This window comes from Camponotus floridanus, unplaced genomic scaffold (assembly GCF_003227725.1).
Source record: "Camponotus floridanus strain SB8 unplaced genomic scaffold, Cflo_v7.5 scaffold15, whole genome shotgun sequence".
NCBI classification, from domain to species: Eukaryota; Metazoa; Arthropoda; class Insecta; order Hymenoptera; family Formicidae; genus Camponotus; species Camponotus floridanus.
In genome coordinates this window covers 1,146,631-1,173,778 of record NW_020229270.1, presented here as the reverse complement: position 1 = coordinate 1,173,778, position 27,148 = coordinate 1,146,631, and the positions used below count along the sequence as shown (strand labels likewise).

The window sequence follows — 27,148 nt, the reverse complement described above, 5'->3', positions numbered from 1 at the left end:
GTGCGTGTGTGTATGACTTTAAAAATATACTTGTATATAAATACAATTCTCACATACGTCACAGTACGCGTTAAATATTTCGGCAGCGAGCTAACACGTCATTCGACCTTGTGACGTCATTTGGCCTTGTGACGTAGCGCGCTATTGTTTACATACGCGACGACCTCCCCTCATTCGCACGGCGACATTCCAACGGAGAAAGTAGCGATACGGACCGCTCCGTATTATCGAATTCTTTTCCTAAAGGTACGATCGCGATTAGCTCGAAATATAATAATTCGACTATTACAAATGACAAATAATTAACTCTTATAATAAATGCAATTGTGGCGACGATAAATTCATCGAAACGCGATCTTTCATTATTGCAAATAAAAATTGAAGCGAAAGGGGCAAAAATTACAAATTTTCTCACAATATTCTCCGATTATCGAACTTTACGAATAATAATTATTTCTTTAACATTGCATAGAATGAAATTCGATTTCGCCCGATGTTTTAAACTTTCCTGCATGCATATATATCATATTAATTAAACGATTGCTGTATCATCAATTTACATTACTTTAATATTTTAATCTTATGATTCGCGTTATTATGCATATATTATACATCAACAAATAGAAATAGTTAATTAGTGTAAGAATCGAGTGGTGCATGATTTTGGCTTCGTTTAAAAATCGAACGAATTATTGTAATTTTTGCGTTCCTCTCTTGCAATAATAATAAAATAATAATAATATTATAAAAATACGTATCTCGTATGATTATTTTGCGATCGAGAGTGCCCTGCAAAGTGTCTGGCGATCGTTTCTGTATATGACTGAAATATAATTAACTGAAATATAATTGTTTGTTCGCGAGTGAATACGTGACTGCTACGAGGAAACAACAAAGGATGAAACAACAAAAGAGAAGGACATCTGGAAAAGTATCGGACAGAAAGCAGGGAGAGAGCCTGAAGCAGCCAGAGACATGCGGTGAGTAATTTATAAAAATTATTTATTATTTATTATTTATATACACTATTTTTAAAATAGATATATTGCTTATTATTTTATTATTGTTTTATTTTTCGATCATTTAAATATATAATTCGGATTGAAATGCAGTAAAACAATCGAATCGTAGATCTAAATAATCAACTTAACAAAAAGATCCATAAAAGATATATTAGTTCTTTTAATAAATAATATCATATAATTAATCTATATAAAAATGAAATATTATCTATTTATTTCTAAATATTAAATACTATAAATTTAATAGTTATATATTTTGTAAAATTTAATTAAAAGAATCTTTAAGATATTCCAAAAGAAACGAAGAACTTTTCTCAACGTAGAAAAAGTTAATTATAAACAAATTTATATTTAATTATTATAATTAATTTGTATTTAATTTTATTGGAATTTTATTATTAATTTTATTGCATTGTCAAACTCTACGCGATCTCTGTAATGATAGCTATTCACGAAATAGGTACAGTGAAATAATCAATTATTATCGAAAAGAGGCAATAATATACTTTTAAATCTAATTTAAGCTTTTGATAAACGATATAAAATTTTTTTATTATGATGAGAAATCTTTATTAAAGATCATAATTGCAAATAAAAATGGAAATAACTTCACAAAGTATATTAATCGTTTAATAAATAATTAATCCGTGTGTACGCGTACGTGTGTGTGTGAGTGTGTGTGTGACTTTAAAGATGTGTGTTTAATAAATTATTAATCCGTGTGTACGTGTACGTGTGTGTGTGAGACTTTAAAGATGTGTGTTTAATAAATAATTAATCCGTGTGTACGTGTACGTGTGTGTGTGTGTGTGTGTGTGTGTGTGTGTGTGTGTGTGTGTGTGTGTGTGTGTGTGTGTGTGTGTGTGTGTGTGTGACTAAAGATATACTTGTATATAAATACACTTGTATGTAACTTTAAAAATATATATTTCCGTTATGTTAATTATCCGATTTTTATTCGATCGTTTTATTGCGCGTTCTGAATCAAATTATATTTAGATCAAATGATATCAGAGAGAATATTTATTTATTATATTAGAATTCTAAATGTGTGTGTGTGTGTACACATATATATTAGGATAGAAACGAAATAGAAATAGAAGGATAATCATTGCTCGTAAAGATTGCAACAAAGTAATAATTTATAATTTTGATTCCTATCGTATAATCGAGTATCGTATTTCGAGAGCAATCAACTATTTATTAATAATAAAATTGTATATAACTTACGAATATATTCCACTTATTTCGGACGTTAATATCGCGACAACGACGAATAAACTTTTCAAAAAAGTTCAATTCAACTATTTCATATATGAGACAGTTCAACCAATCACTGATACAAAAAATTCGTCAATTGACCAGTTGGTGAAACTGTTTTAGTCCTGAGTATTTTCTTAAAAGAGCTGTTGGCGCACATACATGCGTGTATTATGTTTACGCGCGTCACGCGTTCGAACGAACCTTGACATTCTCGCGGGTAAAGTCACTAGATTAACAATGTACCGTAATTTTGATCTCAATAAGGCTGATGGCAGAGAACTAGATGTCTGTCGTAGTCGTGGACGTAAAGTAAGACAAAGAAAAACGTAAGTCGTACAAGGCCATTGTGACAATGTCTTCTCTCTGTTGGCTGTAAGCAGAAGTAACTATGATTTCACCGGTTGAAATCCTAGTTACTTCTGCTTACAGCCAACTTTATCATCATTTCTATCGTCTTCTAGGATACATAAAGCTAAAGCAATATTCTGATTGGTTCTTCAGCTTACGTTTACGTTTATAGTTATGGCAATTCATGTGCGAAAGCCTTTAGTCCCGATCTATAATAGGTAATTTAAGCCCTAAGCTTTAAGAAATTGACTAATCACAGTGGAATATTCTCTTCGTACTTGATTGTGATTGGTCAATCTCTTAAGACTGAAGGCTTAAATTATCTATTGTAGACCCGACCTTAAGGCTTGCTGTCAAGCTAGGGATAGTTGTCAAAATTAGTCTTGTATAGTCAGTTTCAAGTTTATTTGTACGTATATTCTTTGAGATATTTTTATAATATTAATTAAAATAGGTAGGATGCATGATATATATATTTATTTTGATATCTGTATAGTGTGTGTATAAAATTTTAGAAATTATCGCTATCACTATAACATTGTTTTGTTGTGAAAACAACAGTAAGATGAAAATTTTTTCTATATTGAGTATCTACATATTAAAAATTTTTAAAAATTTTTGTTAATTCTAGAGTTAAATCAGTCAACATAACCATGTCGCCTGAACCTACACACGAACCTATTCAGGAAAATCTGACAGTTTCTAATGCACTTTTGGATACAAGAATGATGAATGACGACGAGGACAGTGATGATGAGGATATAGGAATGGCAGGATATGTGCCACTATCTCAGGTATCTACTGATGCAGATCCTATATTGGATAGAGAAGAGGTAATTTTATCAAGTGATAAAATTCTTATTATTTCTAATAAAGACATTTGTCAAAATTACAAAACAATTGACAAAATTAATTAAATATTCTTTTCCTATTTAAGAATGATGAGTGGTTATCTGGATTTGACGAATCTACTCAAATAGCATCTGTTCATACAGCAGAGACCCAACAAGTAAGTTCTTTTTTTTTTAAGTAACTATTATAGAATTATTTATAAATCTTATTATTAATTATTAATAATCTAATTATTAGTTTAATTATTAATGATCGCATTATTAATAAATTTCTGATTGGAAGATATTTCTGGTTTATTCAATTTTGGAAAGTTTTTCAATTTTAATTCAAATTTGAGTCAGTATTTATTATAAAAAGCATATAAGAAATTAGCCTATCTCTCTATTTGTGTACAAACTTGTTTTTGTGGTATAGTAGAACACTCAATCAATTTAAATTACATTTCACATATTTCAGAATTGTTCTTCAGATATACTTCAAGTTTGGTCGTGTTCGCACAATCGTTCTGATATTGACCTAGATGCATCTAAAATCAAGGAAGTTAAATCTGTAATGGCATCCATCACCCTTCCTGAAACTTCGATTCCACAATGGGCATCCACAATTTCAGAGGAACAATGGAAAGAGCAACTTCTTGTTCGTATTAAACAGATGCAAAACAAAGATCCGTAGAGTTTCTAAGTTGCAACATAGTCTTGATTGCAACATACAAAAGGTTCAAATCTTTATTATTTGTTACATATAATATGCAATATATATATATATATATATATATATATATATATATATCTGGAAGTATTCAAATTATAATTTACTACAATGTTAAAAACTGTAGAAATAATTAAGCATGAGTCATATATACTTTAGCATTTAAATGTAAAATAAGATACTTGGTTTTTATATTAACTAGATTAAGAAATACTGAATAAAATTATTTAAGCATTATCTCGTTAACTTATAGTATGTGAAATTGCAATGTGAAGGATAAAATCAAAATATATTAGTTATACAAATTATAATGAATATTACTATTTTTGCTTTTTTTGTTTATATTATTTGGAAACAAATGATGAGTATATGATATATTAATTAATAAACATCGCTCGATGTGATATCGTGCTTATAGTGTCAATGAAATACATGATCTTATTTTAATACTATCATAATAAAACCTGAATTTATTATTGAATCGTTTCCGTTGCGTTTAAATCTTTCTTATTAATGTTTTATAGTCCATCATATATGTATTTATTGAAGAAGGCACAATATGATTTTATAACTCGAATTCTGCATCGATGGCAGCGGCTTTGACTGGATTGAGTTTCTTTCGTAAGGCAGCAATATCGTCTTCTATTTTTATCAATTTTCGATATTTCTAAAAAGAAATAAGTAAGTTATAAAGTTTCGCGAGAACATCCTACTCTTTCGCACAATATTATATACTTCTGAGGTAGTTCCGGATGTAACATTCCAGATGTAAATCATGTAGCCTGGAATGCACAACATCGAGGAGAGACCTGCGAGCCATCCCAACAAATGGCTCCACCATGGAAATTCGTACGTAAGATATTTCACAGGAACAAACTTAATGATATTAAAGATGAAAACGCCCTATGTAAACAAAGGATAATAAAGTAATGTATATATACATATAAATTATATTATACTAAATCATCTCATTGGAACATATTAAAAAAAGTTTCACCACACAAATAGCAGGCGTAGTAAATGTCCAGCATATCTTCCACCAGAAGCAGGGATAATAGCCTATCATGTCTCTTATGCCATCGTAAAATCGATCTACTCCGAATGCCCATGATACGGAAATGCATTCAAAAAACATCAGGAATAACAGGCAAAATCCACTCACGGCGTATGTATCCAAGAGTTGAAACACATACATTCCGCCCTAAGTAAAAAAAGATTAATGCATCAAGTAAATGAAATTAATGGCCAAACTTTTTATGAAATATATAAAACATCAGAGATATATCTCAGATTATCATTAAATAGTACGCATATGACAAATATATACTCACTTCCGTAATGCACAAAAGCCCAATTAAATAGGAGATCAGGCATACGATAGCGATAAACATTTCTTTTCGTTTTCTGAGAAGTCGCGGCCACTCGTCCACGGCGGCGGTGATAAAACCTTCCATGGTGCAGAACTGGCGAATACGACTTATTTTTAATATTAACATTCATCTATGATAATTTTATGAAATTATATGAATGTCGATCCTTAGATTCGACGAATCTTACATTACCTGACTGTCTAAGCCTATCAGAAGAAGCATGAAGAAAAATAGACTCGACCAAATTGACGCTCCCGGTAATTGTAATACCGCTGAGGGATAAACTAAGAATGCCAGACCAGGTCCTGATCAAAATGACATAACAATATTATTATGTTGCCACAATATTGAAAGAGACGGAGAAGATAATACGAAATAAACACGAATAATTACCAGAAGCAGCTACATCGGCTACAGGTTTCTGTTGTTCATGAGCCATAAAACCGACTACAGAGAATATAACTACTCCACTAAGCAGACTGGTACAAGTATTCACTCCGCATACAATGAGAGCGTCTCTACAATATTGATAAAACTTTGTATAACAAATTTTTCACAAGAGACTTGGATACTTCTGTACATTTGATAATAAAGTTAAAGGAAGATAAAAATCATGCTTAACGTGATATTCAGTAAATACACATAGTAAGCACAAAATTAAATTCGTCATTTTTCACGCAAAGGAAAAAGATATTTACTTGTAAACGTTATTGTTGAACTTGTTGTAACTGCCTAGAGCTACCAATGCACCTAAACCGAGAGCGTAAGTGAAGAATATTTGCGTTACCGCGTCTATCCATACCTATATATGAAATAATTGTGAATGTAATAATTATATATTTTGATTTATATAGCTATATATATTAACGAGAAATTAATAATGTGACAATATTACCTCGGGATCACCGAGTTTTGAGAGATTTGGTGTAGCATAATATTTCAAACCTTCCGAAGCACCGGGAAGTGTCAGACCTCTTATGAGCAGCACTGCTAGTAAGGCGTACGGAAAAAGAGCCGTGAAATAGACGACCTACATTACATCATGTATATAATTTACAGTTTTATATTCGAAAAACAAAGATTTGAGTTTGCAAGAATCCGCTATACCTTGCCAGTCCATTTGACGCCTTTCCAGATGCAAAAGTAGCACATGATCCATACGACTGCGAGCGTACCAGCTAGTTCCCATCTTATACCACCCACGGCTTCGATGCCAGTTGAAATCTGCAGGGTCCGTCTCCTTTTCATGACAGAAAACGCGAATTATAATTAATTAAAGCATGAAAAAGACTAATAACTTACTCCCAAAATTCCTTGACTGGGTCTTTCAGCAGTTCATGGCTCAAATTCCCGAGAGACGTAGCGCATATGAAATCATTCGGCCAGTAATCCTGCCAGCATGAAACATTCAAACGTTCATCTGGTGTGATGCAGTAGCGCGTGTTCCATGAATTGTCGCACGTTCTCCAGGGTACGTCTGCGCAAAATTAATCAGATAGATATAATAATTTTTATTAGATTTTTATCAGATTTTACATAAATTGCCGATTAAATATTAAGATTGATTTCAGAAAAAATATTGGAGCATATTGAAATGCTTTATATATGCTCACCGGCTCGTAAAGAGACTAAGAAGTAGAAGAGTGCCCAAGCAAGAATGATGATATAATACACATTGGTCCAGCAGGAGAGCACGCAAGTCGCATATCCAATGCCTATTAAGAAATCAGCATTGTCATTGTCGTGTCCTAATGAAATGCTTTATGCTCTAAGAGTGTTTTGTAAAATTACCTTTAAAAATTGGTGCTATCTTAAAGACACCTAAACCACCTATCGTCAACATTTGTCCCAAGGACAATTCCATTAGGAACATGGGTATACCGGCCAATGCGAGCGCGATGAAGTAGGGCACCATGAAAGCACCGCCGCCATTCTTGTAGCAGAGGTAGGGAAATCGCCACAGATTTCCTAAACCTATCGCTAATCCCACGACGGATAAAATAAATTCGATCTTTAAAAGAAAAAGATTATACTTATTGATGAGATTCAAGATTAATTGGATTTACGTTATCTGATGTCTCACCTTGCTGCTCCAGTTTCCTCGTTCCGGTAGATCGTGGATGATGTCTTTCTTGATGATGGAGGATTGCCGCAGACATTGTATGGCCTCAAATCGGAAGTCCGGCTCCTTTTCGCCATTAGGGAGAACTGGCAATTCGTTGCTGGTAGGTTCGGCGAAAAGAGCCTTCAACTCCTGCACTGGATTTGCGGAACTCGTCGCCGATTTCCGCGATAGAGGACTGGTGGATCTGTCTACCTTGGGACGACCGGTCGATCCTCTCGAAGGCATTATTTATTGCGACGAAATCGCGGAACGAGATCGGGATTGAAGGATTTACCTCATCCTCCTAACCGATCGACTGCGAATGAGATTAGCTCAACAGTACGTACTTCGTATTTTTTCTTGTGATTAAAATGCTAGAATATTTATAGCATGATTGTTGAATCAGTAAAATGGAAAAAAATATAAGAATATAAGAATAGTCAAAAAATGATTGGTAATTGATTAAATTTAATTTAATTAGGAAGTTTTTATAACGCAACCTTTTCGTTTTATCTGTGTCGACCTCGATAAACAGGAATCTCTTAAAAATGGCTGGACATATTACGAAATGGTATACCAAAAGAGTATATAGGAAATGACAATAAGGCCCTAATATAAATAATATTTACGGGATCTCTCTCGTAATATTCATCGTGATCATCGTCGTCATCGCACATATATGAGCGCATACAAGGTATTACATATAGTAGACAAGGGTCTTGATGATGACGAACGATGAATAACGAGCCACTTCCGGGAATCATAGTATTCACCGAATACATTCTCGTCGTCACAACCTTGTCCTATTTTAATATTTAACTCACGATGCCCTGTGCATATTACATATCATCCGTCTTGTATTGTATGTCCTGTGACAATGATGTGCGATGAAAAATATTCATTTTTTTATTCAATCACGAATATTTTATGTGTATCAAACATGATTACTATCAAACTATAACTTAATTATCAAATTTGATTTTTCAAATCGAGCAATTCAATTTTCCAGATTAGTAATTAAATATAAAAAAAGAATGCGACATGCAAGAGAGACGGATAATTTTATTTTTATTTAGTATATTTCTTTCTTTAAAGTTACATAGTTATATATGTACATATGAATATATAACTTTAAAGAAGAAATAATAGATATAATCATCGAGGGAACAATAGAAGTGTTCATTTCGCATAGAACTTGCAAGTTCTCATACATACGTAGTTATTGAGTGATCCAATATGCGTTTTTCTTGTAAATATCCTATTTCCTCTTCTCGGTATCCTTCTTGCACTGATCTTTATGTCTGTATCCTCGGCATCCTTGAAGCCCAATATTCTTTCGTGATCCTTTCAATGCAAGGATCACTTCCGGGATCTTCGACACGGGGGATGTAAAATTTCTGAAGGAGAGCGAAATCACCCCTTTTGAATAACGTCAGTCGAATGTTTAGCCGAGCGCGAATTCAAGGAAGGGCCCGCGCGGATGCAGAGATTTCTGCCGTACCCCGTCACGATCCACCCCACAATGACACTCGGTTCCCCTCGAGTATGAACGCACCTATCTTTCCATTCAACAAATTAATGTGTCACTCTATATTTAGGATCTCTCGTGCGGAGAGATTGACCGATGTATGTACGCGCGAATCACGCTGACTGATCGTGCGATATTCTCTCTTTATTGTTATCATCGTATGAATCCTTCGATAAAATTTCATCATCTTGAGGAATGTAGTTAAGGATAAAATGTTGCAGATTACACGATCGGCGCAGTGATCAGATTATAAGGTGATGAAACGAGTTTCGTCTTGGTGATCAAAATTTCTGGAAATCAATAAAAATCTCTGCAATAAATTACATATATATTTATATACTTAGAAATATAAAAAAACTCAGACAAAATATAATTATTTATTAAACAAAAGTTTTATTCCAGTTTCATATTTAATACATCTTTCGATTATAATTCATTAAATGCATTTAATTTAAGAGTTTGATGTAAATAAGAACTTTCTCTCTGTTTGTCTTAAAAAAATTATTTTTGATAACAAACAATTTTAGACTTTGTCACAAATTTAACAATATTATTAAAAAAATTTTAAATCGCGCATATAATATCTCTCTCTCTCTCTCTCTCTCTCTCTCTCTCTCTCTCTCTCTCTCTCTCTTTCTCTCTCTTATTTTAAAAAATACATATCTGTTCTTTTTCTTCTTAAATAAGTGAAATAAAGAGTTATATTTTTTTCCATCTTTAAATTTCCATCTTTAAAGATTTTGTATATGTTTCCTGTGTTTTCTTTCTTATAAATTTTTTTAAAAATTTTTTATTCTTTTTTTCAGTTCATCATTGTTATTCCAAAGAAACCTGTAATAAAACAACAGTTTTATGTTAAAAATATACATATAATAATTTATAATAAATCATCTTTTTTAAACATTCAAATGTTAAACATTTTAAACATTTCTTGTTAACAACAAGAAATTAACAAAGATTAATTTTATCTAATTTTCCCTCATATGCTACAACCTAACTTTACCGTAACCTAATCTAACCTACCAAGACTCTTACGATATACCCGCGACAGTTGGATTTTCAAGCGGACACGTTATAATTGTAATAATAAAAACATCGTTATCGCGAATCATTTGCATATATTACCCAAGTCATGGATGGAACTGGTAATACTGATGACACTATAAAAGAGGCATCACAATGTTTCGTTTGCGACGCCGAAATTCAGGGCCGCTTTTATGCCTTGGCTACATGCAGGACACAACATTCAAACAGCAGAGTAATCGAGAAACTTGGGGAATTGGTTGGCGAGAGGTGATAAATCTGCATTATTAATAGTCATAATTATTCTATAAAATAACGAAATATTATAAAAGAAGTTGGTAAATGTGCAGTATAACGCCCCCACCTCCGATTTTTCAGAAACTGTAAATTTGTTCATTTTAATGTTTAAAATATATTCTGAGAAGGAAAATCGCTCATGCCTCTTTTTTTATTTAATTTCAAAGTTTTGTGATGTAAGTATGAAAATGATAATTTATGGCTTTTATTTATGGTTTGGTTTTTGTTTATTCAACAAATTCATAACAGTACAACATATTCTCTGCTTTACGTAATATTCTCTGCTTTTTAATATAAATAAATTCCTAAAAATACAAATATTTTCTGTTATTGTTAAAAACACAAATAATTAATATAGCAAAGAACACAGTTGGATTCAAAATCTCATTTTCCTATTTACGGACATCATAAAACTTTGAAATTAAATTAAATTAAATAAAAAAAAAATAAGGCATGAGTGACGATTTTCTTTCTCAGAATATATTTTAAACATTAAAATAAACAAATTTACAAAGTTTCAGAAAAATCGGAGGTGGAGGCGTTATACTGCACATTTACTAAGAAGTTATTTTTTTCTCATAGATACATGGTTGTGATATCCGAGGACGATGTAATTTGTCGAAGTTGCGCCATTCGTATTAATCATCTTGATAGGCTGGAGATGGAAATGCGTAATATTCGCGATCATGTCTTACGATTTTTAGAAAAGAAATATTCTCTGGAAGATGGGGAGCTCCGAGGTGGTGGCGACAAGCCAAAATCGTGTCAGCCACCACAGATCACAAAATCTAGTACAAAAGATATGGTCAATTATTGCAGTAAACAGAACAAGGTTGACCTAGAAACAGAAGAGAGAAAGAATAGTATATATTCGGAAGATACTATGATACAGAAAAACTCTCACTCATGGTTGCAATGTGACAAGTGTAAATATACCACACATCTCAATTCTTTCATAATGTCTCATCTGAGAGATCACACTAAGCAAAGAGAATTTTGTGATAAATGTGGATTATATATTTCTGAGAATCAAAGAGAAAATATAAGACATAGTTGTACCAAAACAAATAAATCAGGAAACAAAGAAAATGAGAAAGGTTGAATATGAAGAAAAATTATTAATGGAACAACTGTTTTCTTAATTATTATGATGCTATTGATTCGTGTTTTAGATAATTCTGATAAGAATAATTCAATGAAGACATTTCTTTTGGAAAATACATTACCAACTTTGCCACTTATCCAAACTACACAACCACCATTGATAGATTTATCAAGTTCTGATCCTTTATATATTTCCAGTATACTACCAGGCAGTAAGTAGTTTATCTTTAGTAAAATATCAGCAAATAATTTATTATTAATAGAATGATACATTATTGTTAATAAATATATGTTTAATACAATATTTCTATTTTAAAAGATAATTCATCTGAGCAGTCAATGTCTATTTCGCAATCAGTAAATATTGACATTTCAAGGAATATGAAAAGAAGTTTAGAATCAAATCCTGTGCAAGAAATAGAAATGAAAAGCAAAAAACAGGTATTGACTTTAACTGATGATGGATCTATGGAACTATCATATGGAAGTATCATGTTGGAAGGAGACATAAATTAAAAATAATAAAATATATAAATTAAACATTAACATGACATTTTATTAACTATAGATATTAAAACTGTTTTGATTTTTATATTTTTTCATTATATTCATTACAAATCTCCAAATATAACTTGGAGTATTACAAATCTAGTATTGTAATAAATAAGAAAATTATTAAAATTCTAATATTGTACACAAAATAATTTTACTATTTATGTATATATAATTTTATTATTTGCATTTCTCTATTTTTTTGTTATGTATGTTGTATCACAATTGTATGAAAGTACATACATGAACATAAATAAATATTAGCAACAGAATAAAAGTCGGTATGGCATTCTCAAGTTTCTCTCTACACTTAATCGTTTTTATCGACTCAGAACTCGTTTCTAGTGATATTTAAAGCGCAATGTTGACGTCACTGCTATAACTGCTATGCTGCTATACAAAATGTTTTCTAAAATTTCTCAAACATCAGGACAATATGCCCGTTAAAGCAAAGTGGCTGATCTCAGATTTCTCTTTAGTATTGGAAAATGACGACTGTAGAAATTCACTTTTAGAAGAATTGGAATTATTTTTTCGGAACTTTCGATTAAATGTCGTCGACCAAATCGAGAAAAGACTCATTTACGAGAAAGGTACAGTCATTGTTATGTATTTTTACAAGATTATCAAAGACTATCGATGAAAAAGCTCACATTATACTATTACACTTATTAATATATTTATTAGTTTAACAATAAGTTCATAAATCATTATATAAATATGAAAATCTTGTTTTATATTATGTAGATTGCAGTAACAAGAAGTCCGTCAATACTACAAAGATAGCAGAGTTGCAACAGAAGATTGATACAATAACATCTGACATAGATGCTATCACGTTACAAGAAGAAGTAATAGATAAAAAGATTTCTAATGTAATAAAGTCACTGGATAGTGTAAAAAATGAATTGGAAGAGACAAAAAAGCAAAAAGATGCATTATCTTCGGAGATATTGGACTCAGAACTGGGTGAGTATATTCATTTACTTGAATCAAAATCTGTAAGTTCAATATTGTATAGTTTTTTATCTTGAAAATCTATTATTTTTTCTTAAGCATATATATGTTTTTCCAGAGATTGAAGAAACAAGAAATAAAAAATGTCTACAATGGGATGCTATTAAGCGAACATATAACATGTACAAAATACGCTTGGACATGCATATAAGTCTTGAAGAGGAAATAGATCATCAATACATAAAAGTTGCCTTTTTTATACATAATAAAAATACAAAGGATAAATATTTCGTTCAGTTATCACATAGTAGTAACTGCTGGAAAGGTATGTAATATTCTTAAATATAAATTTAAAATGAAACAATGTAATGAATTAATAATACTGAGTTGTTTGTATATTTTCAGTTGAACGTATTGAACCAAAATTGAAGAAAGAATATTTTAATGAGCTAAGCAGCATAGAAAACTTTTCCGAACAATTCAAAGTATTAGACATTACTTTGTTTTTATATGAAATACGAAGTATATTTCTAAAATATTACATATAAAAAGTTGAAAAAAAATTATGAAAATTCCTAGAATAACATATTTTATATAAAACAACATATTTTTATTCTATTTCTTCTAGCAATATGACTCTTATTAAAAATAAAGATATCTGTTTAAATGTTTATTCAATTATACAGATATTTTAATATTACATCAATATCTTTTTTTTTATTTTCCTTTCATCAATTTTTATTAAATTGTTACAAAAATTCTTGTAATGTTTCTTGCAATGTTTCTGAGATTTAAGCAAAAGATATTGGAAAAAAATGCAAATCAATGCGGATAAATAACTTAGATGCTAAACATATAAACAAGTCTCTCTACTTTGTCATTTTATAGGTATAGATATATATACATATACATATGTATATAAATGGTACCTATATACATATAATACTGCATCATTTCACAGACATCGCGAGAAAATTAATTTATAATTTTAAATCAGTATATATATTGAATTTAGTCTACAATATACATTTTTAATCACTTAACCATATTTTATACGTGCAAATACTTGTACGTAATCTAGATTAGACAGATGTTATGCAACATTTGCTCACTGTAATACTTTATCAATCATTTCAATTTTTGCGATGTCTTTCTAAATTGATGCAAATTTCATTGCAATATACAAAATAACAGAGATAAATTATTTTTTGATTATGAGTTTTGTAATTAATTAAGCTATCAGTCGGCTACCTTTTGTAATGTGTTATAAGAATCTAGGGAAGAAATTTTTCCGTTTAAATTTATAAAGTTAATGTTTCGATTTCAATTCGAAATAATGCATTTTGCATGGATATTTTTTATACATTCTTCGAATTTTTATGCAATTTATGATGTTATGTTTCTATATTAATTATAATATATAATGCAAAATTCTAAACTTTTCAATTTATAATACATTTAATTGTCACATTAATTTTGGCAGGAAATTCCTTTTCCGCGGCACTTTCTGTCGTAAATTATTATACAAACTAATATTTTATATATGCTATATTTATTTTAATACTATGTACGCGCGCATGTAAAATAGTTGAACATCGTGGATATACTGCAGATAAACTGATATATTATGTATGCGTGGAAGCACGTTGATAACAATTCGCCCCTATTGGCACGAATTAACGAAAGAGTCAATTGATCGCCCACTGCCAATCTGCTCATGTCGGTGGGACAGTTAACAGATTTCATTTGCTCCATTGACCTGTCGAGAATTCATTCGCATGCACATGATCATCGAGAAATTCGATTGAAGACCGAAGTCTTGTTTATTACGTTGTAGAAGCTGCGGCTGTTTTCCTCCACTCGGATCGTTGATTCTGCTATGTGAATGTGAAAATCTAAACCTAGTATTTGAAAGCAATGATTAGCGTATCTCCATCACGTGCAAGATACTCGGATACACGGATATTTGAGATATTCTTTTTTTGAAATAATGTTCAACTATGTTATATCAAACATATAAACGTGAATTTGTCAAAAATGTTTTATGTTCTAAATTCAAAATAAACCGCTCTAAGGCTGTGGAAATGTATCGCAAATTGATGCCAAAAGTAGAATTCGTGAATGAGAAACGCTGCTTCGTTCATATACGAATGTTATTAGCCATTCTCTATATATTTCATACTCAACTTCGACAAAAAGGAATGCTAAATTAAAGATGACTTATTGTTATACGCGAATGGAACTTTCGCTGTTACAAACTATTTACAATGTAAGAATTCCATCTATTGCGGAATGGAAAAGTAACGATTCTTTTGTACGCAATCGTACAATTCCATGTTCATTCGACTTTTATATAACGACGGCAACTTCCGTTATATTTTTAATTTTTCCGTATCATTTCGGAATTATACTCCGACAACATGATTCTCACATTATTGTCTCGATATCCAACTGATATTATTAAACATCCAAGATTGTCTTAAGCGTATCGGAGCTGTATGAATCTATCTCGGAATTGATGATGATTAGAAAAGATGTTTCCTTCGGCGATTGTATAAAAAATCGTCAATCGCAACATCTCCATCTATACACACGCATACGTAGATAGATACACAACACATTGTGCCCTCAAAATCGCAGAGAAAACGAAAGTTACAGAGAGCGCTTGAAATATCGTTGAATCCACTACATTTACTGCACTACTGTGGATATCTAAAGACGGCATATCCGTTTTCGATGATCGAATTCTGCTCATCTACTTTGGTAGTCTTTCTTCTTCCTTTCTCCAACGAACGTCCAACGAATTGTCGCGCAATTTTTTCTGATATCGCGCAATATTTTCTCTATGCTGATCCTTCTCCTTTCATCCCTTCCCTTTCCTTTATCTTTTTCTCTCTCTTCCCTTCTCACCATGCTGGATATGGATGCTCGCGCGAGTATTATTTTCCACCATGCGGCGATGCAGCCTTCTTATTCAAGGGTGGCAGCGAAGGATACGTTGCCGCCGGAGGCAGCCGCCGCAGCAGCTGCAAGCTCAACGCGGCCCAGTAACAGCGGCAGCGGTTCCGATGGCAGTGCCGACGTCAATTCGATCGCCATCGGCGGTGCCAATGTCGTCGTGGATGGGCAATCACTTCCGACCCCGTAAACTTTAGCATGATTTACCTCAAGCGCGACGGTCAAATCGGCTAGACCGGCGTCGCACAGCACGGGATTATCTGCGAACAACAAAGTATGTTTGTGTATGAAAGAGAGTGAGATAAAAAGCACACACACGTGTGAAATGGAACAATAAGATACAAGAAATGAGAAATCTATAGATGTGAGACATGTCTGTAATACGATACATTTGATTTTTCATTTCTTGTATCTGACTCTTGTATACGTTACTGTATCTTGCATTACTCTCCCTTAAATTCAAGAGCCATTATTTTGATCATAAATTAACGTAATTAAAAAAAAAATTATCGCATAAAGACGCCTGATTATTGACGAAGTGGCGCCAGCTGTGATAATAAGATTAGCCCAGTCGTAGTATTATTCATTAACAGAAAAGAGAAAGAGAGAGAAAAAGACAACGGCGAAATATGAATCAACAATTTTGGCAATTTTTCCACTACATATTTCTATAATTTTCTCAATGCAAACTTATGAAAAGGAAAAAGAAAGTGTTTAATGAAAACTAAGACCAGACTAGAGATAATTGGGATTGGACACGATAGCATGGTGGCAAAAAGAAACGATATATTAACAATAACACGAGCAGGCGCCGGTATACAATAAATAATTCGAGATGGCGCCGCAGCGGGGGTTATCGCAAGAAATGTAACTGTTGTAACAAATAATATATGCCTCAGGAGTCAAACGAAGCCAGGCCATTATCAGTAATTTATTTTCTGTTCACTCACTTCACGCCACTCTCTTCTGTCCCTTCCTTTCTTTCTCATTCTCTCTTTTTTCTTTCCTCATTCTTCTTCTGTTTGCTTGATCTTAGATTTTACAAGATATTTATTAATTATTATCGTATGCGTCACATATTCTGCTGGTTTCTTCAATTAATGTCTATTAATGCCTAGCAATCTAATTAAATTTAATTGTACACTATTAGTAAGTAATATTGAGCAGGAAAAATTGTGAAAAAACAAATAAACAAATAAAACATTGTTCTCTTAGCAAACAAATTGCAATTGTTGAAATTTAATAAAATTTATGACTAAAAAAAATTTCTTTTTAAATCTATCTATCTATCTAATCTATCTATCTATCTATCTATCTATATATATATATATATATATATATATATATATGTATCCATACATATACATATATATATATATATATATATATATATATATATATATATGTATGGATGTGTATATGTTGTGTTTGTGTAACATGGAATATTGAAAATTTATACAAATAATTGCATGAGTTCAAAAATTAGCTATTTGTTTGAGACATTAGAATTTGCTACAATATAATATTAATGTAGCTATCTCTGAACGGAGATTTCTCTATAGAAATCAGAGTCTCGTTTACTTACGGTTAATTCAATTACTATTCGTCTGTGATAAATCTCTCTTATACCAGACAAATATGACATACAACATTGCATATTTTTTTTTCTTCTTTTGCTCATCAATATCACTATCAAAATTAAATCTGCCAGCTACTATCGATTTTAATAAAATAAATATTTTGAAAAGAGAAGCAGTTTTTTTAAATGAATGTAAGAAATTTTAAACACAACACGATGTTGTTTAACTTTACCTTTAACATTCTCTACACTATTATATAACGCTGTTATAAATAATATATTATGCTCATGAATATAGGGATTTGTGTAATGAAAGCGTTAAATGTGATACTGAAAGGAGGCGAAGAGAGACGCTTAGAGAGAGAGACAGAGTTTAATATAAACTCACCTTGAAGATATATACGTAGCACATCGGGTACCCCGTGAATCGTGCATCGCGTATTAGCTACTAGCTCTGGCATAAGAGTACGTATTTGATTCATGCTGACGTCGGCCCAACAGAGCACCGGAAAACCGCGAAAATCTCGGCCGGACAGTGTGACTAGACGATTATGTGATGCATTCAATTCCTCCAAGGACGGCAGCCATGTCTAAATAATAATCATCATATCAGTACCTTTTAATTGTATGATATCGAATATTGACCGACAAAAAGAAAGAAGCAAAATAGAGAAAGAAAGAGAAAAAGAAAGATAGAAAAGAAGAAATCAATATCATTTTTTTTTGTTTACATCTGATGTATCTTCAAGAGTAGTGAGTTGATTGTGCGAGATATCGAGCACGCGAAGCCCATCGAGACCACGTAGATTGCGCGGCCCGATTGTGGGACCCAACGCATTGTGACTGAGATTGAGCCTTTGCAGTTCCTTCATGCCTAGGAACAAGGAGCTGTCCAGGCGGCGCAACTCGTTATGCTGAAGACGCAAATCCTGAATATTGCCACCAGCGATCTCTTCATCCTCCTCCACTAGATTCTATAAACATCGTTAATTGTTTTTAATCGTTTCTCATTGGATCAACTCGGTCAATGTCGATAACATACTTTATACGTTTACGATGACATTGATAAGTATTTACCTCGGAGGAGAGTCTTCCTCTGTGCAATCTGGCGATGCGATTGCTCGACAGATCGAGTAGTCTGAGCTCGCGCAAACCGCGCAAGGAAGCCAGGGAGAATTCGCGAAGCTCGTTGTGTGTCAAATTCAAGCATTTTAACGATCTAAGAGGATAAAGGGCGCTACTACCATTTCCGTCGCCATCCGCACCACCCAGGGATTTGAGAGAGTTGTGCCCGAGCTCGAGATCCTCCAGCATCTCGGCTTCTATGAAATCGTTCTCGTTCAACTAAAGCACAAATCAAACATTTCTTTGGTCTCTATTATAGTTTCCATAATGTAATTTTCGTGTAATTAATCAATTCGTTTGCAATTCGAGTATCGAGTTCGATCTAATTGAATGCGTCACAATCGAATAAAAAAGTTGTTGTCTATTTGTTCATTCGATTCTTTTGAAGATGGCTTGAAATCTTTCCACTAGGCGGAAGACAGCAATAATTACGTTACGTATACGTAATTGACTCAATGGCGCGCTTTAGCACGAACGAACATCTCGACATCTCCGCCGCGTTGAAACGTAATATTGAGCGCACATGCGAGCCGCAATTCCGCAGATTCATATTTTTATTTTTTCCTAAAATCTTTTTTTACAAAAAAAAATTTATTTATCTACAAAAAACGCCAATTTTCGGTAATTTAAAAAAAAATTAAATTTTGTTCCATGTGTATGTGAAAATATTACTTAAATATTTTAAAACACTCGTTCGTGCGCTATAACAGATTATATATGATTCAAGATGAAATTCAAGAAGAATTTCATGTGACATAAATGTATGATCAAATACCTCTTGTAACTCGTTGTACGAGAGTTCTAGGAACTTCAAACGTCTGGCCTTCTGCAGAGTGCCGTCAAGATTTCGGATCTTGTTGTGTTGGAGAAAGAGAGTCTCCAGACGATGGAGGTATCGGAATTCGGCCGGCAGATGTGTCAATCTATTATCCGCGGCGTAAAGCATCTTAAGATTGTGGCCGGACGACGGTAGCTCGCCATCGAGAGACGTGAGCTCGTTAGAATTAATGAGCAACCACTCGAGTTGATTTAGATCCCTGCGAAGCAAACAAATGGGACACATATGGCTAAATCGTCCAAGAAATCCTGTTTTACATATTCGACGTGCTGTGAATCATCAAACATTCACATGATTTTAAAGGTCGTCACTGATCAATAGTCCATGCACGGAATTTTCTTTAATCAGCAATTCGCGCTTGTCAGCTTGATAATAAACAAAATGAATAAGATAAGAGACTTAATATGATTAAATGATAGTAAACAGGATGGGAACAAGACGCTGCAGTAGCTTCTGATGCAAACGCAACTTTCAAAGATCATAAATGAATGGAAATTATATTTGAACCATATATTGCAGCTCTCATTAATTTCTTATCATTCTTGATAAAAGACTGAATTGTACTTTCGTGGCATTCATAATATTCTTCTTTCTTACCTACCGAAAAAGTACGAGTCGATCGTACCTTAGAGTATGATTCAGACTGTTCAGATGATTTCTGCCGACGTGCAAGTGCTTGACTAGAGGCGGCAGCGAACCCGGGGTCATCTCGGAGATTGCATTTCCGGCCATGGCCAAGTGTTGAAGCGTCGGATTATACTAGAACAGAAAGAATAGCACAAAATTGCAACCTTTATAAAATATATGAATGAAGTTTCTTCTCTCTTCTATCGAATCTTACAATTTTATTCTCCCTTTTTCTAATAATGCATTTTCTAGAAGAATTATTCTTAAAATCTAGTTTCAATTGTCTTCATAATTATAATAATACGGAAAGTTAATACACAAATTTTATTATTCGTTGCAAACTAAAAAACGCGAAATTCTCTTTCTGATCGGCTCGAAAATGATAATCAAGTTTAATAATCACAACAATCAATTAACTTTTTATGCATTGGTCACGTGCAATCATCGTGTCTTATATTCTATCGCATTGATGAGTTTGCGATTTCGTTTTCCGATCTCTTTTTCATCTCGCACACGTGAGTTCTATAGATATATGTATAAACGACCGCATAAACTAAATCTAATCTAATCCTCACTAATATACTCACCTTAAAGTCATCCGAATCGATACGGCTTATCCGATTCCTACTAAGATCCAGAGTCCTCAGCAGCGAGAGATGCGACAGGATGTGCCTCGGTATCGATGGTACTTCGTTGTCCGCGAGACTCAAGTACTGCGTCCGACCCAGACCGGCAAAAACATCGCCGTCCAAGACCCTGCAAATAGTATCACACGCATGTTCCTTGACTTTAAGGAAACGATACAAGCGTTATGCAATAACGAGTGCTCGCGAATTTTTTCTTTTTTAAATGTTATTGAGCAGTAGTACATTTCATATATTTTTTTTCTCTATTACTACACCACTTATCATTTGTTTATATAGTAATATATGATTCGAGCGAGTCGATCTAATAGAAATCCTGAAAAAGTGACGACGCACCAGACGTTATCGTATTCGATTATACACTTAGTATCGGCTCGTACACTGCGATTCGTTATTTAATTATTCCACGACGATAAACAACACTTGATAACTCGCGCGCGAAGAGGTCAGGCATGATTAAAACTTCATTCTTACGTCCCGTTTCTCCTGTTTCGCGAGGATACTTCTTGGTGTTTCTAAAGAAAGACATACAGTTTTCAAGGACCGTCGTTTGTTCTTCACCTCGTCGAGCGGGATATGCACGACAAGATCATCAAGGAAGACCGGTGACTCGTCCTTTGTGTCACTCGTAAAAAAATGATACAGTCATCGCACGCGTGATTTCGATGAAAAATAATGATACAGAGGCGAAAACTTACAATTGACCGAGAACGAACTCGTCAAAATATCGAGACGCGTATCGCGTTCGTTCGTCATCTCTATGACAGAATTATTATGTAACGATATCCTCTCCTTCCGTTATGTATGCGACATTGTTTAACGACGTCATCGCGTCATGAGATGCGATTATTAAAATTTCATTCGCGAATCGCTTGTTGTTTAATAATATCAGACAGAATAAAAAAAATTCTTATGAGAGATACGATATCCAGATACGAAATCGCTGTCGCACATATGTATCATTTTATGCGGGAATCTAATTACAATTTAACTATTATTTAAATTATTATTATTTAAACAATATAAAACGATCGGATTAACATTAAGCTCGATGATCAATAATAAGATTTCAAGGATGACTTTATCGAATATATGATTGTTTTTCCAGTACGTTTCGAAGAAAGTTCAAGCGTCGATTCAAACGCAATGGCGCCGTGAACGTCTTCACAAATGCTCGTTGCGAGCATTAAGATCGCTTCTTTGTTATACATACACAAATGTCTCCATTCAATGTCCGCAATAGCAGACGATGACCTTTTGCAAAGATACTGGCCGGTTATATCGTAAGTGTGGCACACTTATAAACGGAGAGCACGAGAATGACAGATGTGTACCGCAGGACTCTGTCATTTCGCTGTCGTTTGCGATTTACTCTGTTTTGTACCATCGGCATTTTTCAATCGATCCCTGTGATTCTGCGAAATTTTTATATAAATCTATTTAGTAATTAATTCCATCAAACTTTCTTTTTCAAAAATTCTATAACTAGTATTAAATAATCAATCAAGTAAAATCCTAAAAATTGTTAACGTTCAGAAAAATAGAAATAATAAAACATTACGTCGATAAAAGAATGTTGATGAGGGAGGATAAGCTGCTTAGATAATGTTTCGAGGAATAGACGATCAGAACTATCGTACTTATCTCTATGCGCACGCAATTGTGTACGTCGTGTAGTAACCGTGACTGATAAGCAGTATCAGTTATCGTAGCCTCTATAATTCTCTTCGTTTTCATCGACTTTGACAAGCACTCTTATCAAGTTTATCATTCAAAATCCGCGTCGCGCGATTTTTCCAGAAGCAGACGAAGATCATTTCGTCACGCGAGATCAGTGACACGCAATATATCGCACTCACCCCAGATGATCATGATTCAGCTCGAGTCGGGTGATGGACATACGCAGCTGCTTGAAGTCATGGTGCGATATGTCGCGCAGATTCGAGTGTGACACTCGCAGAGTGATCTGTTGTTCGGGGGTGAACTTGCCGCTCAACGCTTCAGCCAGCTGATCGAACGACTTCATCTTCTCGCACGTTACCTCGATACGTTCCCCAATATGATGAGTGCCACCCCCGGCATTATTATTCGCATTGACGCTACCGCCGGTAGATGCGACTACAGTTGCCGCTGCAGTTTGTGCCTGGGTGTTAACGGAACTGGGGAACTCTTCCTGTCGGCAGGTGCACGGGTTGATCTCACGGCGCACAGCGCAATGGAGGTTCGCGCTGACCGTGAGACTCATCAACGTTAAGAGAATGCCGGACATGCTGCCGGTTAATTACAATGTGTAATTACAGGGCGATTGGAGAAAATAGCGATAAAAATATCGTGACCGTGAGATTCGTGAAACTTGGTGACCGCGCGCACCACTTCTGCGCGATCACTTTCAAGAGAGAGAGCGTCCTCCTTCGCGCCACTCAATACGCGCGATATTTATGAGTTTTTCAATAATAATCGTATAATTGTTTGTCATTAAAAGACACGAACGTTGATACAATTTCGTATAACGCAGAAAACTGGCAATTGTCCGCGATATTATCCCGCGTTTGGACACTGCCACACTGCCGATCAACACTGATCAACACTGGCAGGAGGAATCGACACAGTAGTTGCAGCAGCAGCGAATGACAGCCACGTGTTATCTGCACTGTGGCTGTGTTCACATCATTCTATGGAATATAAATTCACCGCACCTTCCTCTTTCTCTCTTCTTCGTTGTCTTCGAGGACCGGCCGGGAAAAGGAAGCTTATCGTCGTCGCCAATGGACCTTCCTCCTGGCGCCACGGACGCGGCAACGGCAGCATTAAGCCGCGACGCGCCGCGCGAGACTTACTTATAGTCGTCGCGTCGGCACCCACCGTGGCGCCGCGCGAGGGTCTCCCTCCGGAGAGCTCTTCTTCACTCTTCTTACTACTCCCTCCGTCGTACGTTACGTGCGTACGTATACCGACGAGCTCATCTTCTTTTTCTACCGGCCGCTCGCGAATGAGTGAACAGCCCAGCTCGGCCTGGTCCGGCTCTCTGTTGCTCTCCCTCTGAGCTCTCACCACTACACCCCGTACTACGCGTATTCTCATTCCTCCTTCCCCGTTGTTGTTCGCCTCGTTGCTCCCTGTCGTTCTCTCCTTTATCATGCCCCACGGCACGTTCCTGACTCTCACACTCCCTCGCTGCGGCTACCGCACTTACTTAAATCCAGTCCCCGTTAGACACGCGACACTTCTATCTCTTTTTATATTTGTCCCATTATTCCGGAAGTTTTGTTCGTCAAGAGAAGGGATATCTTTCATTTTCACTCATGTACCGCGATGGATACGAAGTTTTCGTCGACGGAGGATTCATCAACCTTTCCTTCTCGTCGTCTATCGCACTGTACACACACGCTGCAGGCATATGTTTGCACCGATAAACGAACCGATTACTCATAACTTTTGACCTTTTGCTTAAGTGCTTCGCACGGTGCACGACATGAAAGAAAATATTATAGATAGATAATTCTCTCGTGCTCTCTCTCTTTTTTTCACTCGCTCTCTCCGTTGCAAAAGACGAATCCATCATACGTTGGTCCAAATATACCCTGTACAAAGAAATTAAAAATCAGAAAATTATTTTATAATTTTATAATTGAAGGATTCAAAGCGGAAGAGAATAATCAAAATACAAATTATAGACTTGTTTTACTTTTGCCTCAAATTTCTTTCAATTATTTTTTATTACAATTGACACAAAAAATGACTTCTATATCAAAAAATTACTACTGGAACTTCAAAAAATACATCATGTTATTTAGATAATTTTGTTTTCTCGTTATATTTGCTGGAGAGCTGATAAATCGCGTAAATTGAATCTTCTCAGGCATGAAAGAAAGATATGGAAATTTTTCTGGAATGTCAATTCAATGGAATCAATCGAAAAATTGACTGTTATCTTGTTGGATTTAGGTTCAACCGATTCATCATCGACGATAAATAATTATTAGAGGCTGGATAAAGGAGACTTCGACCGAATGTCTTATCTTCTGCGCTCGAATGAATTTCAACGAGCAATTTATAACACCGGGTACCTCAGGTAGCCCGGTAGCTTTTGTCGCGACACCTTTCTTTCGTTCTCTTTTCGTTATTCGGGATCCGAAACCGGTATATGTAATGTCATGTTAAATTCTTGATATGAAAAAATTTATCTCGTCTCGGTCAGGGATCCGTTTTAATCGTCACAAATAAGCACGGAAATTATTTTGAAATACAGCAATCGAGATAATAATCGATCGAAATTACAACGGGGCTTTTTATATGGAATGTAAAGGGTCGCAAGAAAAATGTTGCGCTCTTTCGCTCATTACAAATTGGAGAGATAAATCCTAACTTTGCGTCGTAAGAAGAGCGATCTCGAGAGTACGCGTGTCCGTACCGAGATCGTAAGTGTTCTATCAAGGGTTTCTCTGTTCATCATAAAATAATATCGATTACTTAATGAGTTCGCCGATGCGGCGGCGGCGGCGCTTCACGGGTCGCTTGTCATCCGAGTAAACGCCTCTATCTATATAACGTGGCTGTTTACGCGCATGATTTACGTACCCATTTATATGCCGTAACTCGCCAGTGAGGTATGCCATACAAATTCTTGAGCTTGGCGCCACCTCGACTCGCCTTATATCCTCTTTAAGCTATTCTACATTGGCTCCCATGGCATCCATCTCTGCTCTGACGCCTATAATTCGCCTAATCTCTCCGTCGCGTAAAGGTCATCAAACTGTGGACAAAAACAGCTAATTTTTCACAGACTTCTCGAGCGAAAAGAGAAAAAGAAAGAGAAAGAGAAAGATTCTCACAATTTTTATATACCTTCATTTATTTATTTATTTTGTTATCCGTTTCAAAAACAACGATATAAAAGAGAGAGGGAGAAAGAGAGAGAGAAGGGATTTTCTCTTTGTCTCGTTGCTGTCCGTTACCGCTCTTATTATCGTTGCGGGCAAAGAGTAATACGGGAGCAAGGGAGGAGGACACAATACAAGCGAGAAAGGCCAGGCCAACAGGCAAGACAAGGCAAGGCAGGACAGGGCAGGGCACGAGGCACGAGGTACAAGACGGAGGGACCTAACTCCGTGCCCCTCGGTTTAACGAATGCGAGAATGCGGCCTGGCGCCAACGCACACGCGGCCGCCGCGTCGGCCGCCGCGTCGCGCGCTCTCGCCTCTCTCACAGACTCTTTCTCTTTTTCTCTCTCTCCCTCTCTCTCTGTTTAATGACCTTACCGGAGTTCAAAATACTAAATTGCAACCGATCTTTCAATTCGTGTGTCCGCCTCACGTTTAAAATATACGATGAGCGTGCATGAGGCGCGTTCCAAGGTAATATCCAGATATGTGGCAGCTTCTGAGATAACTCGTATTCCCTCAAAATGATTATTAGGATCTCCTTTTACAGCCCTGTAAAATATTTCGATATTATTTTAAAAGATACTCTGTAGTATATATCTCGTAAGTGAAAAGTTTAACGATTTTACATAAAAAAATAAAAAGAAAACGATATATTTAAATTAGAAAATAATTTCATGTAAATTAAATGAAAGTAATAATCTTTATATTTCAAGCAAATCTTTCTCAGCAATTAATAAAATTTTTTTATGTAGTGTAAAATTTTTTTATTGTCTGCCGCGAAATATAGAATATATCAATCAATTATAATCATTGTTTTTTATTCTTTTAAATTTTATTTTAATATTTTTCTTTTTTATTATTAGATTATTAATATCAATTTTATGACATAAAATTCTCACAAGCTATTTACTAGTTAGCTAGCTAAGTTTCATTCAATTAAATCAACTTATCAATTTAATATAATATCATAAATTAATTTGATATCATAAATTTGAAGATAACATTTATATAATTATCTTTTTTACATTTGCCTACACATGTAAGAAGAATTTATAAGTGATAGTAAATTCTCTCTTTTTCTCTCACAATAAACATCGATATAGATAAATCTTCGGCACTTTATCTACATTTGTATATTATACAGCTTTAAGGTATGCATGCAAATTTTTTTCTTTTCTTATCGAGAAACGTGGGAGGAAAGGAGCAGCTGGAGAGTAGAGACAGAGTAAGAAAAGCAGCAGAACGAGTATCGCGTTCAAGTATATATACGATAGGCACTTTACATGCTGTATTGAGATATCAGGAGATAATCGCCTGGCGTAGACATTAAGATTTGACATAAGTGTGAATATGAGCTTTTACTCAC

The 27,148-nt window shown here is 34.4% G+C and overlaps 5 protein-coding genes and 1 long non-coding RNA gene across 11 annotated transcripts; 4 read left to right on the top strand and 2 right to left on the bottom strand.

Moving 5' to 3' along the window:
- The first annotated feature begins 776 nt into the window (after positions 1-776).
- LOC105254857 (male-enhanced antigen 1) lies at positions 777-4,823 on the top strand. Of its 5 annotated transcripts, XM_025406612.1 has the most exons (5): positions 777-980; positions 3,265-3,466; positions 3,571-3,642; positions 3,942-4,200; positions 4,718-4,823. In XM_025406612.1, exons 1-4 carry the CDS (start codon positions 976-978, stop codon positions 4,155-4,157), a joined length of 495 nt encoding a protein of 164 aa, XP_025262397.1. In that variant the 5' UTR covers positions 777-975; the 3' UTR covers positions 4,158-4,200; positions 4,718-4,823. The 5 variants fall into 5 exon arrangements, with proteins under 5 accessions (XP_025262397.1, XP_025262396.1, XP_011262098.1 ...); XM_025406611.1 differs by lacking the exon at positions 4,718-4,823 and having other exon boundaries at positions 3,942-4,230; XM_011263796.3 differs by lacking the exons at positions 777-980; positions 4,718-4,823 and adding an exon at positions 2,963-3,042 and having other exon boundaries at positions 3,942-4,230.
- Positions 4,542-9,335, bottom strand: LOC105254858 (sodium- and chloride-dependent GABA transporter 1). Of its 2 annotated transcripts, XM_011263800.3 has the most exons (15): positions 8,883-9,335; positions 8,297-8,536; positions 7,647-7,983; positions 7,355-7,574; positions 7,177-7,278; positions 6,866-7,040; positions 6,671-6,803; positions 6,459-6,593; positions 6,262-6,365; positions 5,957-6,081; positions 5,756-5,868; positions 5,525-5,656; positions 5,191-5,394; positions 4,929-5,096; positions 4,542-4,860 (listed from the first exon to the last, which is right to left on the bottom strand). In XM_011263800.3, the coding sequence occupies exons 3-15, from the start codon at positions 7,911-7,913 to the stop codon at positions 4,759-4,761; spliced, it is 1,980 nt and encodes a 659-aa protein (XP_011262102.1). In that variant the 5' UTR covers positions 7,914-7,983; positions 8,297-8,536; positions 8,883-9,335; the 3' UTR covers positions 4,542-4,758. The 2 variants fall into 2 exon arrangements, with proteins under 2 accessions (XP_011262102.1, XP_011262101.1); XM_011263799.3 differs by lacking the exon at positions 8,297-8,536.
- On the top strand, positions 6,144-7,312 carry LOC109610269. The gene is made up of 3 exons (XR_002192712.2): positions 6,144-6,326; positions 6,418-7,034; positions 7,135-7,312. It is a non-coding gene; the product is annotated as an uncharacterized LOC109610269 (long non-coding RNA).
- An 885-nt stretch (positions 9,336-10,220) lies between the features above and the next one.
- LOC105254860 lies at positions 10,221-12,159 on the top strand. Its single transcript, XM_011263801.3, has 4 exons — positions 10,221-10,488; positions 11,098-11,612; positions 11,688-11,831; positions 11,939-12,159. The coding sequence occupies exons 1-4, from the start codon at positions 10,328-10,330 to the stop codon at positions 12,133-12,135; spliced, it is 1,017 nt and encodes a 338-aa protein (XP_011262103.1). The 5' UTR covers positions 10,221-10,327; the 3' UTR covers positions 12,136-12,159.
- A 391-nt stretch (positions 12,160-12,550) lies between these two features.
- On the top strand, positions 12,551-13,722 carry LOC112637270. The gene is made up of 4 exons (XM_025406586.1): positions 12,551-12,764; positions 12,919-13,140; positions 13,247-13,453; positions 13,534-13,722. Exons 1-4 carry the CDS (start codon positions 12,608-12,610, stop codon positions 13,674-13,676), a joined length of 729 nt encoding a protein of 242 aa, XP_025262371.1. The 5' UTR covers positions 12,551-12,607; the 3' UTR covers positions 13,677-13,722.
- A 1,541-nt stretch (positions 13,723-15,263) lies between these two features.
- On the bottom strand, positions 15,264-26,320 carry LOC105254862 (protein artichoke). The gene is made up of 10 exons (XM_011263803.3): positions 26,158-26,320; positions 25,478-25,652; positions 22,759-24,480; positions 20,843-21,011; positions 20,254-20,387; positions 19,566-19,827; positions 18,743-19,009; positions 18,397-18,639; positions 18,054-18,255; positions 15,264-16,346 (listed from the first exon to the last, which is right to left on the bottom strand). Exons 3-10 carry the CDS (start codon positions 23,166-23,168, stop codon positions 16,099-16,101), a joined length of 1,935 nt encoding a protein of 644 aa, XP_011262105.1. The 5' UTR covers positions 23,169-24,480; positions 25,478-25,652; positions 26,158-26,320; the 3' UTR covers positions 15,264-16,098.
- Positions 26,321-27,148: the final 828 nt, after the last annotated feature.